Below are 17,442 nucleotides of genomic sequence, written 5' to 3'. Positions count from 1 at the left end.
TGGGGACCAACACACTTGCACCTTTGGTGCTGCCAATGCAGCAGTTTGACTTCGCCCCCGGAGATGCACATTGTCTTTCGAGAAAGTTGGGTGCCAACAACAAAAGGAGCCGCCTTGTAGCACTACAGACTGCCATTTTTTATGATTAAGAAAAAACAACAACCCTCACTGAAAGTAAAAATACTATTCAATCAGGAGAAAGCTTCCAGCAGTCTGCTTCTTATAAACCCCCATCTGCACAATGGTACAATCCATCCTACTACTTAACTCTCATTGTGTAAACGATGATCCTTTTCACACTTTATCTCCAATTCTTTACCAAACATGTGGACTGGATTGCACCTGCTAATCCTGTTCCTGAGCATAAATACTCTTTCACATCTTTTGCTGAAGTCAGGATCTGTGGGTAGATTCCTGTGCTCCTTCCAAATGGTCAATGCATATACTCAGGAGAGGTGTGAAAGGGACTTCACACTGCAAGTACAACTGCTTGAGCCAACACAAGGTGAAAAGTGGGAGAAAATGGACAGAAAATGGGACAAGACCACCATAAATCCATTGGAAGATTGCTCCAGTTTATAGAATAAAATTGTACTTTCCATACCTGTACTCTCCTCTAGCCTTGCTACTTTCCCATTCCTGGTCCCCCACTGATGCTGTCCTCAAACTTTTTCTTCTTCTTTTAAAACAGTCAGGTGTGCATCTGTGTGTAACATTTAGTTTAGCTCTCTATGTACAGTTGAACTTGAACCCAGTCTAGAATTTCTTACTTGCCAACCCTAAATATTGGACCAATGAGCTGCTTGACAGAGTAACTGTATTTACCAAAGTCAAGTTTGATTTCGATTTGGACACAAACTAGTTAGCATTAATCACGGTCTTCCTAATTTGCAAGTCACTACACACTATAGTAGACACAAACCAGGGTGCGGGTGGACAATATTGTCCACAGTAGAACTCCAGTGGACACAAAACAACATAGTTCAGTGTTGTGAGTAGAGCCACAATGCAATTGCTGCTTTAAAGTTTATTGTGAAATGAAGCTTTTAAGACAGGCAAAACAAGTAGCATTTTAAAGAAGCTGAACTAGATTTATTTCTTTAAAAATTAGGTGTATGCACTTGATAAAGAATAAGGTGCCTTTTTGATTTAAAAATACTTAACCACTTTTCAGAGCATTAAATACTTGATCATTTTTCTTGACACACACACAATATAACATTTTTAAATCAAAAACATCTGTTAAAAGAAAGCACATATTTTACAGCACATGTACATTGAAAATCCCCCATCTTCATGATAAAATAATTACTGAGGTGATTATAGTCCTGAAAAGTTGTTAATATCATGATTAAAGACATTTCTTTTAAAATAATCTGTCTGGGACAAAAATCCCTTTTCTTTTCCTGGTCTGAGATTTGTTTTGACACAATAGGGCAGATCACTAGACTACTGTATGTCCGAATTTTTGAAAATGAATGCTTGATATGAAAAAATGGCTGAGTGTCATGCTCTTAGTTATACCATTAAAACAATACAAAGTATTGAAAACTTATATGGAGAGGCACTTTTGCTGCTAAATATACACTGCTTGTACACATAATGCAGCCAAGCCCCTTTTGTTTATAGCCCTAATTTTTTTAATTAGGCGTACAATTCTTATTAGTGTTTCTAGAAACTGAATGGAGTAGATTGAGCTGCAGTTTACATTTTGATCAATAAAGGCATTATACAAAGAAAAGAATCAAATGTATTAAAATACCATTTTTTCATAGTCTAGCAGCAGAACAATCTAGCAAATAGGACTTCACCATTCTAATCCTTCATTCTATAGATGAATCCGCCTTATATTTAAACTAGAGATACTTTACAGAATGAAGAGGGGTGGGGACAGACGCGAAGGCTACTATCCTGTTCCTTTGCACATGAAGAGCTGGATGCACAGCTGCTCAAAAGATCTACGTTAGGACTACCCTCACATCAAGCTGCTGCTATTCCAATCAGGGATTTGTGTTAACAGGGATACCTGGACTTTCCTAGAAACCCCCAGAAGCTCATTTTCTCTTATGCTTTCCATGTGGAACTCTCGTCCTGCTCTTTCAAAGTAGCCTATAGGTCAGGAGCCTGAGGAACAACAAACATGGTAAGCCCTATAGTCAATGGACTGGCTACCATGGGGAATATATAACATAACAAATTGTGTATGTGGCAGTTACAATGGAGTGTTGTGGGAGTCAGTTCATATCCCGCCCTCCATGTACTCACGAGGCAAGTTTACAGCTGTGCTTTACTGTTCAAAACATAGAGGGAAAGGTTAACTGACTGAACGGTCAATGGCACATCTAATGCCTTGGGATGCAAGCTCAGGGACACATCTAACAGAAGATTCTATATCCAACATTATTATTTAGTTGGCAAAGGCTACTGCAACAAATGCAGCTATGTTTCTTTCAGTAACCCTTTTTATAAAAAAGGATAATGCACTCCGGAAATTATGTTTGTGAATTGCAGCCGTCTGAGAGCTGGCAACACAACCCTTCCTCCCACTGTCTGTAAGAGCACATTCCTAAAACATCCCCTCTTATGCTTATAGCTGGGCAATGGTTGGGATGGTGAATATTTGCCTCTCTGCCAAGCCTGCACTGGTCCCAGCTTCAGCCAAGTACATGGAAAGCTACTACCAGCAGCTTCCCCGCACTGGCAGTAGCAAGTGCTAAAGTCACAAAATAGGGTTGGGCACTGGTGGCTTTGGGTCTTCTGGATCCAGAACCTCACCGATCCTCCTAGGGGCCCAATTCTCTGGCTGTTCAGTAGCATAGGTGTCATACACAAAGCCACAAAAGCTGTAATGGATGGTGACACTTCTGTTCATGCCCGGCACACAACTATCAAGACACTTCTGAGACGAAACATTGTACATGCTCATCACATGTTGAGGTAGACTGATTTACAACAGAAGTCTTCTAGACCTTCATTCTTTCAGGGCAAACTTCTTTTTGAATCCTTCTCCTTGGAAAGAACTTTCGTTTGAAGGCTATTAACTGAAAAATTAAAGAACACTTTTGTGTGTGCGCGCAAATTAATACTTGGAAAAATCAAAACAATCACATTGTTCTTGTCCATTCCCCTCCTTCCCAGGATGCCTCTGCCTGGCACAGCTATTTCCATGGCAGACTATTTCACCTCTGGAGATCAGAACAGACTTCATAACATAATGCATCTTGTGGGGGCAAACTGGGGAGCATATGTTTACACGTAAATGCCTCAGTAACATGCATGTTCAAGAGGGGCTCCTGTATACATTTCCTCACTTGATCCAGGAGTTTATGTGCATCTCACACCAATTTGCTGGCAATAGCACTTATCTGGAGAAGGGGAAGATCTGAGGAACAGAAGACTGGATTCAGTCCTCCTCATACACCCTCCCTCCAGAATAGATATTTGGTATTATTGAGAATGTGATGTGTTTATTCCTGGATCCAGCTTTTTAGCCAGATTAACTCCCACACCTGTTTATGCGCACTGTTCCTTAAATGCCCACCCATGCAAAGAAGATCTGATCTTAATTGAACTGAAGCAACAGAAACTGACTCCAGCTATACAGATGTAAGGAACGCCAACAGGACTAACATCTACTGAATGCTTTTGTTCTTATGAGTGTAGTCTCAGTGTCTCTCACTGAATCAGAGTTGCAGGGAGTGTTTTAAGCCATCCAGTCAACTCTCTGCTCTCTCCACTGCTACCTTTTCCACCATTGCTTCTCCACAACCTTTGCTGAACTCGTTTTATGTGACGTCCAGCAGCTGGTGCAAACAGGCTAAAACAATAACCCTGGATTAATATATTTTACAAAACCCTTTACTGGGACTTTTCGTGATATGGTTTAGCAAGAGTGATATCCTAAGGAAGTTTAATATTTGCATAAAATTGTATCTTTTACCTGCTCAGCAAAAAACGAGGTGACAGTGAACACAATCAATGTCACCAACACACAATGCGTCCAGAACTTCAGCTTGTCTCTGTAGGCCCTCCTAAACAGCATTTTTAAAAGAACAAAATAGTATTAAATATCTATATATTCCTAGAAACACAACATTTATTTTAAAATATTTATATGCCACTTTTACAGGAAAAGCCAATTCAAAGCATTTTAGAAGCAACAAAAACTACAAGAATAAAAAAATCAATTATTACCAAAACCAAGAATAAATCAGGCTCAAAAAGTTAAAAACAAATTCAGAACTCCAGTAGCATAATAAAAATCCAGCTTTCTCCAGTGACCAGAACAAAATACTGCTCAGGGAAGGTAAATGAAAACAAGAGAGTCTAAGGCCTGATGGAAAGCCTGAAATGTAGCTGTTTGCCACAATTCTACTGCGAGAAGAGTTCCAAAAGTGTGGAGCCACCACAGAAAAGGCCACCTCTCCTTCTCTTTCTCTTATGGGTCTCTATTTCATAGACCTAGGAGGTAGCCTCCAACTGAGATATCAGTGTGTGGACAGGATAATATAAGTGAAGGTCCATCAGATAGCTCAGGCCTAAACCATTTAAGGCTTTTAAGATTTAGACCAGCACTTTAAATTGAGACCAGAAATTCACTGGGAGCCAGGAACACACTGATATAATGTACCAGGAACACACTGATATAATGTAGATGTTGTTAAAGCGGATTGCCAAACACCGATCAGGAATCTGGTGGCCACATTTTGAACCAGCCGAACAGTACCCTGAAGATCGCATCCCCAGTATGCTAATTTCAAGGGTTCTGAAACACTTACCATTCCTGAAGCTCCTGGGTGTGAAGAAAACGATTCCGATACTCTCTGGGCAGCTCAAATTGGGATGGTATGGGAAACATTGATTCATAGAAATCCCTAAGCACTGCCTTTACTGTCTGAGCATCCTTATGATTGTGATCAATGTTGTCGTTGAGGCAAACAAATTTTCTGAGAGGAAAGAAAAATCAAGAAAACCAGCGTTCTTATTGGTTGGGACAAGTAGTAAGCTGTTATCTGCAAACGACACACTCCCATATCTCAATTTGTTTTCTAAAAACCTTCAGTAGCCTGGCTCTCTACTCTGAAAGAGTAGAAATACTGTGAAAGAACGTTTCAGAGTATTTATTGTACATAATAATGGATCATAAAATAGCAGCAGTTTTGTGTAGAAATATATGATTCCTACAAAAGCAATCCTATATAGTTGCAAGATCAATTCAAGGTGTTTGAGGGCCTAATATTATAAGAAAAACTGTTTCATTGTATTAGGTTTCTAGGGATTCTTAGGCATCACATTAAAAATAGTTAATAGTTTACCAAAACAGAGTCGATAATGCCTACTTTGCTTCTTCCCACTCTTGCTGGGAGAAACAAACCATAGTCTCTAGCTTTAGCATTAGCATTATGTCCAAACCACTGACTGTTGTTTGCTTTCTTCAAGCAAACCACAATTAATAAACATTTTACCACAAATCTGAATGAGAATTGCATACCTGGGATTTTTTCGTATGTCATCAAGCTGTCCGACTACATGAGAAACATTGGTGCGGATCATTTTGAAGGCAACTTCCTCCTCTCCCATGATTTCAAACCTTAGCATTATATAGGAAAACATAACAGTAAATGCGAACAAAGGATTTACAACAATGGTGTCACTTGTGTTAAAAGGAATTTTTATTGTATAAATGGGTAGCCCCGTGCCCATATTGGTTTTTACCATTTTTCTATATTTACTCATACAAGAAAACAGAGCCTGATGACTACAGCACTTCTGTAAAAACGTATGTTCCGCATTTAAAAAAACAAAACACTATTAATTCTCATTTATGGTTTGGGGATGATGCTTTCTAATGTGAGTACAGCGGTATCTCGGGTTAAGTACTTAATTCGTTCCGGAGGTCTGTTCTTAACCTGAAGCACCACTTTAGCTAATGGGGCCTCCTGCTGCCGCTGCGCCACCGGAGCACAATTTCTGTTCTCATCCTGAAGCAAAGTTCTTAACCTGAAGCACTATTTCTGTGTTAGCGGAGTCTGTAACCTGAAGCGTATGTAACCTGAGGTACTACTGTAGTCCTTTCTATACAGCACCCCTAGTGTCCATCTGGGATCCATGCTGGCATGGAGGGCATTACAAGATGGGGAGGTCTGTGTCCCCACCCAGCCCCAGACCAAAGAGGCAGAGGCACAGACTTACAAATCCCCCCAGAATGCCTTGGAGCACTGCACATGTGCGGAAGGAGAAGACAAAACAGGAGAGCACTATGGGGATACATCCTTGTATAGGCAGTGCACTACTGCTCAGAAGGATTGTTCCCTTTGTGCAGGGACACAAGCCTAAAAGTGCCCCAAAGGGATCGCAATCATACCTGAAGACACAGCATAAAGCATATTAGAATAAGATGTAATTTGTGTCTGCCTAGCCACTGAAGTCAGCCAAAACACGTTGAGAAACTACCTATTAAAATTTAATTGCACTTTATTGGCCTTGCCTCAAGCACTTTTTCCTATTACAGGTGCAACCTCCCTCCCCTTTCCTGTTAGCTCTATTAAGCATGCAATTCCCTCTTCTCTTGGGCTTACTGCATGACTCAACCCAACAGGTATCTCTGTAAGAGATGCCACCAGGTGTGTACAGTGGCTTGCTTGAGGACAATTCAGCTTGACTTTCAAGATCAACCATGGATAAATAATCATTTATAATTAATCACATTTTAAACAGAAAGCACTTTTACTTCTATCATGTCATGCTGCACTTACCAAGGAGCCTTTAAATAAACACATACAATTCATTCTATAGGTCAGGAGTAGGGAACCTCTGGCTCTGCAGACAAGGCTGGACTACAATTCCCATCATCCCTATTGGCCATTGCTGGCTGACACTTATGGGAGTTGGAGTCCAACAATATCTGGAGGGTCACGGGTTCTCCACCCTTAGGTGTTTCTATATGTGTGTCACAACTGAAGTAAAATAATACTGGATACCTGTATTTGTTTTTGTCCTTATATGTTTTATGAATTCTGTCAGTCACAAGCTTGCAGTTGGTTAGCAGATTTTTTGTCACTGGGGGCTGAAAACGGGGCAAACAATCAATTAATTGGTTTGTTATTTATGCATATTGTTTTTCTGTATTTTACATGGGATCATGATGTAGCAAACTCCCAGCTAGTTGTTTGTTTTCCTTATTTTAAAAAATTGTAATTTTCTTGCTGCTGAGCAGCAAAACTTCTTAGGATTAAAACTGATGATATGGAAAACAAATAACTTTTTGTATTTCATAAGTAACAAGACATTTAATCCAGTATTCTGCAGGGAGGCAGAAAAATGCTACGGTGCAAGCCAATCAATGTCAACCAGGAAACTACTCCAAGTGAGATCTGAACAGCTGGTATATATTAGTCTTATGATTCCTAATCCAGTCACAAGCAATTCTGAGAAACAACTCTCCTATTCTCAAGGGAAGCCTTTTAAAGGTTTAGCCTTGTTCTTGGAAATCCAACAACTGAAACATTTCAAAAATAACTTCAGTCATGATGTTAGAAACAAAAGATATTAATTATGATGCTATATTTAGTAGATATTTATTTAAGGAGATAAAATGGCAGATTGTGAGAAGCGTTTATCAAGGGCATTAAGACACAGTAAGAAGGGGGGATACAGAAAAAACGTAACAGAATTGAGCTTATTTAATAAGAAAGGTTCTTACTTTATCATAACCAAGCTGTTATGTAGTTAAAATAAACTTCATGCTTAGTTTGTCCCTCCATTCCCATCCCCTCCTCTGTTGCATCTCTCATGTCAAATTTTATACTGTGAACTCCTTGGGGCAGGGACCTGCCCTCCTGTGTTTTGTAAACTGCTATGCAGGAACAGCAACAAAAACAATAACCATGATGGAAAATTCTGAGCAAATTAGGCTGCAGTCCTATGCAGACTCACCCAGGGGCTGTAGCAGATGGTGTGCTGGACTGCAAGGCTCACCTGACGTCTTTCTGGCTGGGTCACTGCCGCATATAGTGACTAAGAGGAGGAGGTGGCAGCAGCAAGGTTGGCATGGTGCAAATGCATTGGTGGAGCCAATCCTGCTGGCATATTTGCATCGCACCAACCTCACTGCTGCCTTACACTGCTGCCTTGGACAACCAGAGGTCAGGTGAGCACTACAGTCCCACCACAATACCATCTGCTATTGCCTGAACAATATGGGGCTTATTTTTGAGTAGACATGCATAGGACTGTACTGTTAGCCTCCTAAAGGATGCAATGCTAAATGGAGGGGGGCATTACTGAGAGGAGATATGATAGCCATCTTCAAATATCTTAAGAGCTGTCACATGGAGGAGGGAGCATGCTTGTTTTCTCCTGCTCTGGAGGGTAGGACTCGAACCAATGGCTTCAAGTTGCAAGAAAGGAGATTCCAACTAAACATTTGGAAAAACTTTCTGACCGTAAGAGCTGTTCAGCAATGGAACAGACTCCCACGAGAGGTTGTGGACTCTCCTTCCTTGGAGGTTGTTAAACAGAGGTTGGATGGCCTTCTGTCAAGGATGCTTTAGCTGAGATTCCTGCATTGCAGGGGGTTGGGCTAGATAATCCTCAGGGTCCCTTCCAACTCCAATATTCTATGATTCCAATAATTCAAAACCGTAAGCATTTAGAACAACTAAACATGTAAAAAGATAATAATTAATTTCACAGTTGCCATGGCCAGTTTCCGTTAGCCATCAAATTTTTGGGTAAGCAGGAGTCTTTTTAAATTTCTCCTGAAAGTCAATGATGAGGGAGGTGGACGCACATCACGAGGAAGGGCATTCTATAAATGGGGAACCACCGAGAAGGCCCTGTCATGGATCAAGGCTAACTGGGAAGCAACCAGAGGCAGCACCACTGACAAGGCCTTCCCTTCTGATCGTAGGACCTGTGATGAGTGATACTGGGAGAGGTGCTTCTTTAGGTACCTGGCTCCCAAATAATTTCTCCAGGTGGTTTAGTGTTTCGTTTATCCTTGAATTACAGCTGTTCTGTGTTATAGGACTAGATGTTTTTCAAATTTAGGGGGCCTTCAGCAGCAGCTCTTGGCACTCTATTGCGGAGGGAGGGAGGTTTGCTCTTAAATCACAAAATCAATGGACAAGCTCAAGTTGTGCGTATGTCTGAAGCAGGAAGATTTGCTCACAAAAGAAATTAACGGGGTGCAAGACATCTCAGATTACTGAATGCAGGGATTTAAACAGTGGTTTTTTTGACCATCTGAAATTATACCACATATTTTGAAAGCTGTTTTTTGAAATGCCAGTCTGCACCAATTGGAGAGGGAGATGAAAGTATGTTTGCAACAGTTCCTTACCAGATTGGGGTCATAATATGCCTCCTGAGTTGGTGGTATGTTGTGAATCCGAGTGATATTGAATGGAAGGGATTTAGAACAATTTATTAGCATTTGCTCCAGACCTGTCAAATCCTAGCAAGGGGAAAAAAAGAAGGTTATGCATTTTCTTTCTCTGCATGGATGAGCTTTACTGCACACTTACACACAACCATAACTTTTGCTTATGAAAGTCTATTTCACTACATCAGTGAGCCTGGGCTCTTTTTCAGACTGCAGGTGGGAGCTCATACATTCCCTCAAACAATGATTTTAAAAGTCACTCGCACAGGAATGAGATCTGGGAGAAGGCTAGGGTACAAACTTTCTCCCCAACATCTAGGTGGTTTTAAAAGAAGATTAGACAAGTTCATGGAGGATACAGCTATCTATAGCTACTTGTCACGATGACGATATACCACCTCGAGGATTAGAGGCACAACGCCAGTGAATACCAGCTGCTAAAGAGCAGGTGAGAGCAGGTATGCCCTGTTTGTGGGCTTACCATAAGCACCTCTGTGCAGAACTGAACTAGATAGGCCTTTGGGCTGATCCAGCAGGGCTCTTATGTTCGTATTTCACCAGAGGGAGGGCAGAGAGAAGAGATTATAATTTTCTCCTGCTCCAGAGGCTAGTACTCAAAGTTACAAGAAAGGAGATTCCAACTTAAACATCAGGAAGGACTTTTTGATGGTTCAGAGCTGTTCCAACAGTAGAACAGTCTCCCTCGGAAGGTGGTGGACTCTCCTTCCTTGCAGGTTTTTAAACAGAAGTTGGATAGACATCTGTCATGGATGCTTTAGTTGAGATTCCTGTATTGCAGGGGGTTGAACTAGATGACCCTCAGGCCCCTGGCAACTCTGCAATTCTAAATATTTTGGATGTTATAAGCAGCTTTGACCATGAAAAGTGGCACACAAATTCACAATTTTTATGATCCGCAGCTGGTTGGTACGCCAACTAGAAATATTCTGCAATGCAACAATTTGTTGCCACTCCAACCTGTATTTTCTAAAAGATTTAAGTGTAATTCATCAGAACAGGAGCAAGATAGGAAGTTTGCTTCCAAGTTTGGTGAGCTTCCCTATCTTCACCAATGCATCAAAATGTCCCTATAATCATGTTCCAGTAATAAGATCACTACACTTTCCCTTTATATTCTAATGCATTTCCTTAATTTAATCAATTGCTTTTTGACAAAATCTGAATAAGTAGTATTTAACCAAATACAAACACGGAAGTGTTAAGATGCCACTGAAGAAACAACATCTGTAACGTCTACTTTTCATTAACTTTCCCTCCTCTGTACAGAATTTCATTGGGGTATTAAAAAAAAAATATTACCTGCAAGCTTAGAGGGAGTTCATGAATTCTTGTGGCCAATGTACGAATCTCCCGGTCAGATAAAATCCCAGACCGATCCGTATCAACTTCATCAAAAACCTGGGAAATGTTCAGTGGCTGAACTGCACTCATGAGATAGTAGAAATATGAAAAGGCAAACTGCATATCTTCGGAGTGCCGTACTTTGTGGAAGGAGGTCTTGTCAAATTCCGCAGGAAACCTGTCCAGAAACATCGAAAATCAACTGAATTGGCTATACAGAAAATCTGAATAACCTGTCCATATAAGTCAGCCACAGAAAGCCCTCCCAAGGTTCCTCACCCCATAAGCCTCCTAAAAACATTAATTAGGGACTAGGACTACCAAGAGGCATTCCCCAGCAGATCTGGGGATCTGGGCGTTATCCAGTTAGTATGGGAGGAGACACTCTTTCAGATAGGCCAATGTCATTTAGAGCTTTAAATGTTATCATAAGCAGCTTCAATTGGACCTAGAAGGCAACTGCCAACCTATAGAATTGTTTCAGAAGAGGGGTTGCAAGTGGACAACCAGCAGCACTCACTAACACCCTGGTGGCTGCATTTCCCGCCAGTTGCAACCTCTGGACTATTTTCAAGGGCAGCTGCATGTAAAACACATCGTAAGTCCAATCTGGAAGTTATCGTAGCTGTAGCCATCCTACCCCTGTCTAGTTGGCAAGTAAGTTGGAGCTGCAAAGAGGCTTCTAGTGACAAAGATGGCTTCAGAAGCATCCCCAGGTGAGAAACCTGATCCTTTCAACACGAAAGATAAGCCAACAAAGGCAAGAAAGGGTCTCTGTGTGTGTGTGTGTGTGCGCGTGTGTAACCCCTGCATGCAATGATAAGGCAAAAAAAAAAAGGGACAAAAAAATCTCTCAAAACAATGGCAGATGAGGTGAACCTATTTCAGGGCTGCACCACTGGAGACAGAGGATGCGGAGCTCATAGGATGGAAATCTTCACAATATAATCTCCCCCGACTTCAATATTTTCTATATAGAAAACAGGAAGAAGTCTGGGCCTAGTGATTGTGTGTGTGTCCAGTGACTGTGTGTGTTTGTGTGTTGCTAGTATGGAGGAGTGTTTCACTGTGGGGGCCCTCAACTACAATCTCAAGTGCTGCAGCCCAGAAACAGGTTAGCCTCTTCACTAACTGCTTGTGAGAAGAAGTAGCTCATATTTCTCCCTTATTTCACTTAATAAGAAAACCTATTTTGGCAGATCCAACTTGGGATATCTATATTTCAAATGCAAGGATTACTATTTTCCTCTATGTCAGACTTACAGATCCTGCAGTTCTTGCATGACTTTTCTGTCAATCATGTGAGGCATATGAGCAGGGACTTTGCGAGACGTGAATCCGAATTTGCTGTTTAAAAGCTTGTTTACGTATCTGAGAGAATCAGCAAATGTGTCTTTCAGCTGCCTTCCAACCAGTTTACTATCTGTGAAATAAGTCATTTCCCTCCTTAACGCTTCTTCTTCCTGGAAAACAAGAATGCAAATCGTGCGTACATTAGTCGCAAACATGCCAATATTAAAACAATACAACTAAAACATCTAAAAGCAATCTCCTACTCTCAAAACTAAAAAAATCAGGGTGGCCAGAGGTAGGTCTTACAGCCATCAAATACCTGGGTAAAGAGGAATCATATTGTTGACCGGGGCTGGTTATAGGGAGCATATGTTTCCCTTGCAAGGAGAGCTCCACCGGCTACCAGTCCGTTTCTCGGCACAATTCAAAGCGCTGGTTATGGCCTTTAATTCCCTATATGGTTTAGGTCTAAGCTTACTGAAAGACCGTATCTCCCCATATACACCTGCCTGTGTTCAGAGATTTTCGAGGGAGGCCTTTCTCTAGGTCCTGCCAACCTCACAAACATGCTTGGTGGGGATATGAGAGAGGGCCTTCTTGCTGGCTGCTCCCAGCTCCCTCCCTAGAGAAGTCGGACTAGCCACCCCTTTGTTGTCTTCCTGCTGGCAGGGGAAGGCCTTCTTGTTCCAACAGGGTTTTGGGAACTGACTGCTTTTTAATCAAAGGGCCCACTGGCATGCTGTTTTTGTTGTAACTACCTGTATGTTTTTAACAGTGCTTTTATATTTATATACAGTTTTAATTCTATAACTGTTTGGTTTTTTAGGCAGGGTATAATAAATAGTAGTAGTAGTAGTAGTAGTAGTAGTAGTAGTAGTAGTAGTAATAGTACCAGCTGTGTAAAAGTGGTTTTAAAAGCATTCCTTGATCAAATAATTAGTTCTTCAAAGATACTGAAGGCCTAACATTATACCTAGATAGAATGCAAACAACTTTCAAAGTGAGAGCCCTCACACTTCAAGACATTATTCCTTCAGGCATCTGACTAAACCATTATTTTTAAAGAAGGCTTTCAGCTTTAAGTTTGAAGAGTATTTAATGCTGTTCCCTTATAAGGTTTTCTTACAGCAGTACAGTACTGGTTGTCTAATGTGTGTGTGTGTGTGTGTGTGTGTGTGTGAGAGAGAGAGAGAGAGAGAGAGAGAGAGAGAGAGAGAGAGAGAGAGAATTTGTACACTGTTGATGTGGTTAAGATGCTCACATTGCCAGTTTCCTTGTCTCCAACTGGTCGACAGAAAGCAAGATACAAGCTTTTTCAATATAGAAGAAAGTAAGTCACAAACACAAAATAGCATATGAAATCAATAGGAATATTGACTTCATTCACTATATCTGCAGTGGGAGGGGTTGGTAGGGAGTTGAGGCTCAGAAAGCATAACTTGTCCAAAAGATCACCAAATGAGTTTATGGCAAAGCAAGTTTCAGTTGACTTCTGCATAATCAGCTCATTTTCTGAGCCACTGTGCTATGCTAGCATTTTAAATAAACATTTTTATTTTATTTTAATCCTCCTTGCTTGACACTATCCTACCCATCTGATATACTCACATCAAGAAGGTCTTGGAAGTATTTCTGTTTCTCCCACGGCAAAAAGCCTCGGTAATTTCCAGTGTAATGCTGCAATTTCCTTCGTGGTAACCCTTGACTTTCGGCTACGTCCTCCATGGCATCCGCCTCTTCCTTTTTTCTCCCTGCAGTTTTTCCTTCCCTCATTTCTTTTGTCTTCTGAGCTTCTTTCTGTACAAGGACATTTAGGATTTTCTCTGGAGATTCAAGTCGCTCACCCGTATTCTGGGTTAAAGGTACAGATTTAGATTTTACCACAGAGCCGTGTCTTAGCGGGAAATGGCTGTTCACCTTCATAGCCACTGGAGTAGTATTTACTTGTTTGAACTCCAGTGGGAAAGTATCATGCATTCTTCTTTCTACATCTCTTCTGCCATCCCTGGCATCTTGGTCAGGTTTCTGCCAAATCGTGTGATTCTTCCCATTTTCCAAGCCGTCAACTACTTCCTTTCCCCTTATCTTCTGGGAATTGTTTAATGCAGCCCTCGTTGTTGCTGGTACCATCCCTAAGGATTTCAGGAGAGCCGCCTTAGACAGATTGTACCCTTTCTGTGTGATGTCACCAATGGCTAGCTGTAAATCTAGGTTCTGTAGGGCCAGCCTCACATCTTCCGGAAGGGCAGAAATGTTAAGCAGTTGAATTACTATGTCCCCGTCCAGATTCTCTGTTGTGCCATTTGGGTGGCTTCTAATTCTTGGGAAACGTTCTTCTTCGGGGATATCCTCAAATATCATTTCAGCTTCTGGCACCAAAGTTGCAGCTTTTGCATCACCTTCAGGTTTCTGGGTAGACGTTGTGTTTACTTTTGGCTCTTCTCTTGTATCAACTTCCAGGGTGATCTGCATCTTGAACTCTTCATCCGCTTTACCTTGAAATGTAAGATTGAAGTGGATCACAGTTGCATTCATTCCACTGTGCATTATCAGGTGGATGGTCTTCCATTTGTTAGCGATGGAAGCATGGCGGATTATTGGGCTATCACTATAGGCGCCATCAAGCCCTTTCTTAGCTATTCCAGCAAAACTGAAAAAGGGCAAATATTCGCCTTTTGGAATGACATAATGAGTCTGGTTCTTTTGAAGAGTCACTTTGTACAGCTCATCAAAGTGATCTGGAAAAACATAAATGTGTTTACTTATATGGCTTATTTGCATATTGCTTTTAAAGAAAATTTCTCCCTAAAGTGGTTTACAAGTCACATATCAAACACACAATAAAAATACAATTTAAAACTACATAAAACATCACATAATCTCCAGAGAATTATTTGTATCATCTGCATTTTCATGCTGCCCTTCCTCCAAGGTGACCCTGCAATGCTTGCAGTTATTTATTATTATTATTATTATTATTATTATTATTAAAATAATTGTTATTGATTTTTTAACATTAAGAACAACAAACATCGCTTTTCCAAAATAAAGAGTTGTAAAACACCAGAATTGGAATTACCATAATGCTAACGTACACAGTACTGTAACTCATTTGGTGTCAAGCCAATATAACACTGAAAATTATAGAAGACTACAACAAACTAACCAAACTACAAATAATATACACTAAATAATGATACACATAAGAAAATGAAACAAAACCAAAATATAGTGTAACATCTTAAAATAAATAATGGTTTGAGATGTATTGAAGGAATAGAAAGAATTAAACCTTAATTCAAAATATTCATAAAGGTACAGCTCCACCTAGTCTGTGCAAATAGATAAATGGCATAAATGAACAAATAAATATATTTTTAAAAATAAAGTCTAAGTGTGTCTTTCAAGCATTAGGTCTGCCTTCAGTAACTCTTTACAGCCAAGGCAGAGCTAAACATTTAAGTAGGAAGGAAAGATTCAGAGGAGCTAGTCCATACATATTAATATTGGGCATCTCTTCCCCCCTTCTTTCTCTCTTACACTGGACTAATTTGGACGTGATATTATGAGTTCATCACTGGATGGACATTGGATGGACCCTCTCTCTCTTTCCCCCCTCCCTCTCAAATGTAGTCAAAGTACAGTTAAATCTAGCAACTCCCTTCCATCAATGTAGACCGAATGACCGCACCAGACATACATTAAACAGTATGGAAGAGCCACAAGGCTGCAGGGACTCCATTTGTTTTAACATACCTTGTCCACAGTCACCAGCATCAAATCCACAAGAAAGGACGTTGCATGCCTGGTCGCAGAATTTATCAGCCAGCCATGAGTTTGCACAGCCTTGGTTGCAGTAAGAAACTCCACTTATTCCTGCCCCAAACTGCCAGGGAGCAACATTCCCAACACCGACACCAGCTCCACCACCTGCACCATAACGGTTACCGATACTACTACCTATAAAAGAAAAAGGGAAACACAGTGTAGAAAACTGCTCACTGCTGAGTTTAAAAAAGCCTCAATGTACAAGTTAAGAGTTGGTTAAGCATTTCTGAAAACAGACCCCAGCATGGTTCTTAACTCATGATCCAATTCTGTATGCTTTAAATGAAAGGATACTTTATACAGGAAACCAATACATCCCTAAGGTTATCAATTTTGCAAGCATGAGGGCAGGGAGGTATGCATCTCTTATGTCCACTGTCCGGAAAACAGGGAAGCTCAAGCCTAGCCAACAAATTATCCTAAAAAAACCCCAGTACAGATAAAAAAGACAAAATCTGGAGCAAAATTATTTCGCTAACCACCACTGAATCTCTGTTGTCAAAAGACCACAATCTGCCCTAAGGTTAGGAATGCTACATCCCAACTAGAAAAGCATCAGCTACCTGACTTGCAAAAAAAAGAACGTTTTTCACATGGTGGCATACTCTTTTTTTCCTGCATGGATTACTCCCTCCAGGAAAAGTGTGATTATATCCAGTGCCCCCTTTTCCTTTACACAGAAGACACCCAGAGTCAATGCTGCTCACTATTGCGATTTAGTGCTGAGACAAGAGTGCATTGTGAAAGCAACTGGGCTTTTTCAAATGTGAGCTTACATCTAGAGCTACCCACGAGTTCTCTTCACATTTGCAAAATAATATATCAGTGTCTCCGGACTTCTGAAATGCAAAAAGCCAGGTTTCAGTACTTATGCCTTCCTTACCAATGCAGTCACCACCATCCCAATCACAAGCTGAATTGTTACAGGCTTTATCACAGTAGCCATCTTTGATCCACGAACCAGGGCATCCTTCAGCACAGTTTGGAACAGGCCAAGTCAAGTAAACCTGATAATGGAGACAAAACCACTTTATTCTCACAGCTCCTAGGAACGTATTTAAATTCACTTCTACACAGCAAACTGATTTGCAATTCCTATGTTTGTACTCTAAAGGTGAACGGGAAATTTCTTGGGGACCGAAACACTGACCTCTACTTGATTTGAAGTTATCTGACATTCAGCCTCAATTGTTGCCCAACAGTACCAGCAATTAGATGGATGAATACAGCTAGTTTAAAGCTAAACTAACCTGCTTTACTTTTATCTGACTATCTGCCTTTCCAAGGATGTCAACCTGCTATATTTTTACAAAAAAAATAATATTGATTCTCCATCCTCTTCTTTCTATTTTCAGAATGTTTTCAATCTATACAATATCCCTTCTTTAGAGATATAAACTCTCCAGCTTTTCTTTCTTTTTAGCCATAGTGCTCGAGTGACATAAATCTGTGAAGGCATACAAAAGGGAAAGGGACATTAAATCACATTATTTGATGTGTCGCTATTTTTGCATGGCGACACGTCCTTTTCAATAGCACTCAGACGAGGAGACGGATACTTATTAAGAGTGAGA

At 40.6% G+C, this 17,442-nt stretch overlaps 1 protein-coding gene across 2 annotated transcripts in view; it reads right to left on the bottom strand.

Moving 5' to 3' along the window:
* Window positions 1-1,070: 1,070 nt before the first annotated feature.
* The window catches only part of GNPTAB (N-acetylglucosamine-1-phosphate transferase subunits alpha and beta), a 43,717-nt gene continuing 27,345 nt past the window's right edge, over window positions 1,071-17,442 (bottom strand). For both annotated transcript variants that reach the window (XM_083574071.1, XM_083574072.1), the window contains exons 11-21: window positions 16,752-16,875; window positions 15,797-16,000; window positions 13,649-14,778; window positions 12,011-12,210; window positions 10,706-10,925; window positions 9,344-9,457; window positions 6,981-7,066; window positions 5,492-5,590; window positions 4,779-4,946; window positions 3,941-4,031; window positions 1,071-3,041 (exon numbers count right to left, since the gene is read on the bottom strand). In XM_083574071.1, coding sequence (XP_083430197.1) covers window positions 2,964-3,041; window positions 3,941-4,031; window positions 4,779-4,946; window positions 5,492-5,590; window positions 6,981-7,066; window positions 9,344-9,457; window positions 10,706-10,925; window positions 12,011-12,210; window positions 13,649-14,778; window positions 15,797-16,000; window positions 16,752-16,875 — 2,514 coding nt within the window. In that variant the 3' untranslated portion in view covers window positions 1,071-2,963. The remainder of the gene's footprint in view (window positions 3,042-3,940; window positions 4,032-4,778; window positions 4,947-5,491; window positions 5,591-6,980; window positions 7,067-9,343; window positions 9,458-10,705; window positions 10,926-12,010; window positions 12,211-13,648; window positions 14,779-15,796; window positions 16,001-16,751; window positions 16,876-17,442) is intronic.

This window comes from Podarcis filfolensis, assembly GCF_964270895.1.
Source record: "Podarcis filfolensis genome assembly, chromosome: 10".
NCBI classification, from domain to species: Eukaryota; Metazoa; Chordata; class Lepidosauria; order Squamata; family Lacertidae; genus Podarcis; species Podarcis filfolensis.
The sequence above is the reverse complement of the archived record's forward strand: the minus strand, read 5'-3'. Positions and strand labels throughout refer to the sequence as shown.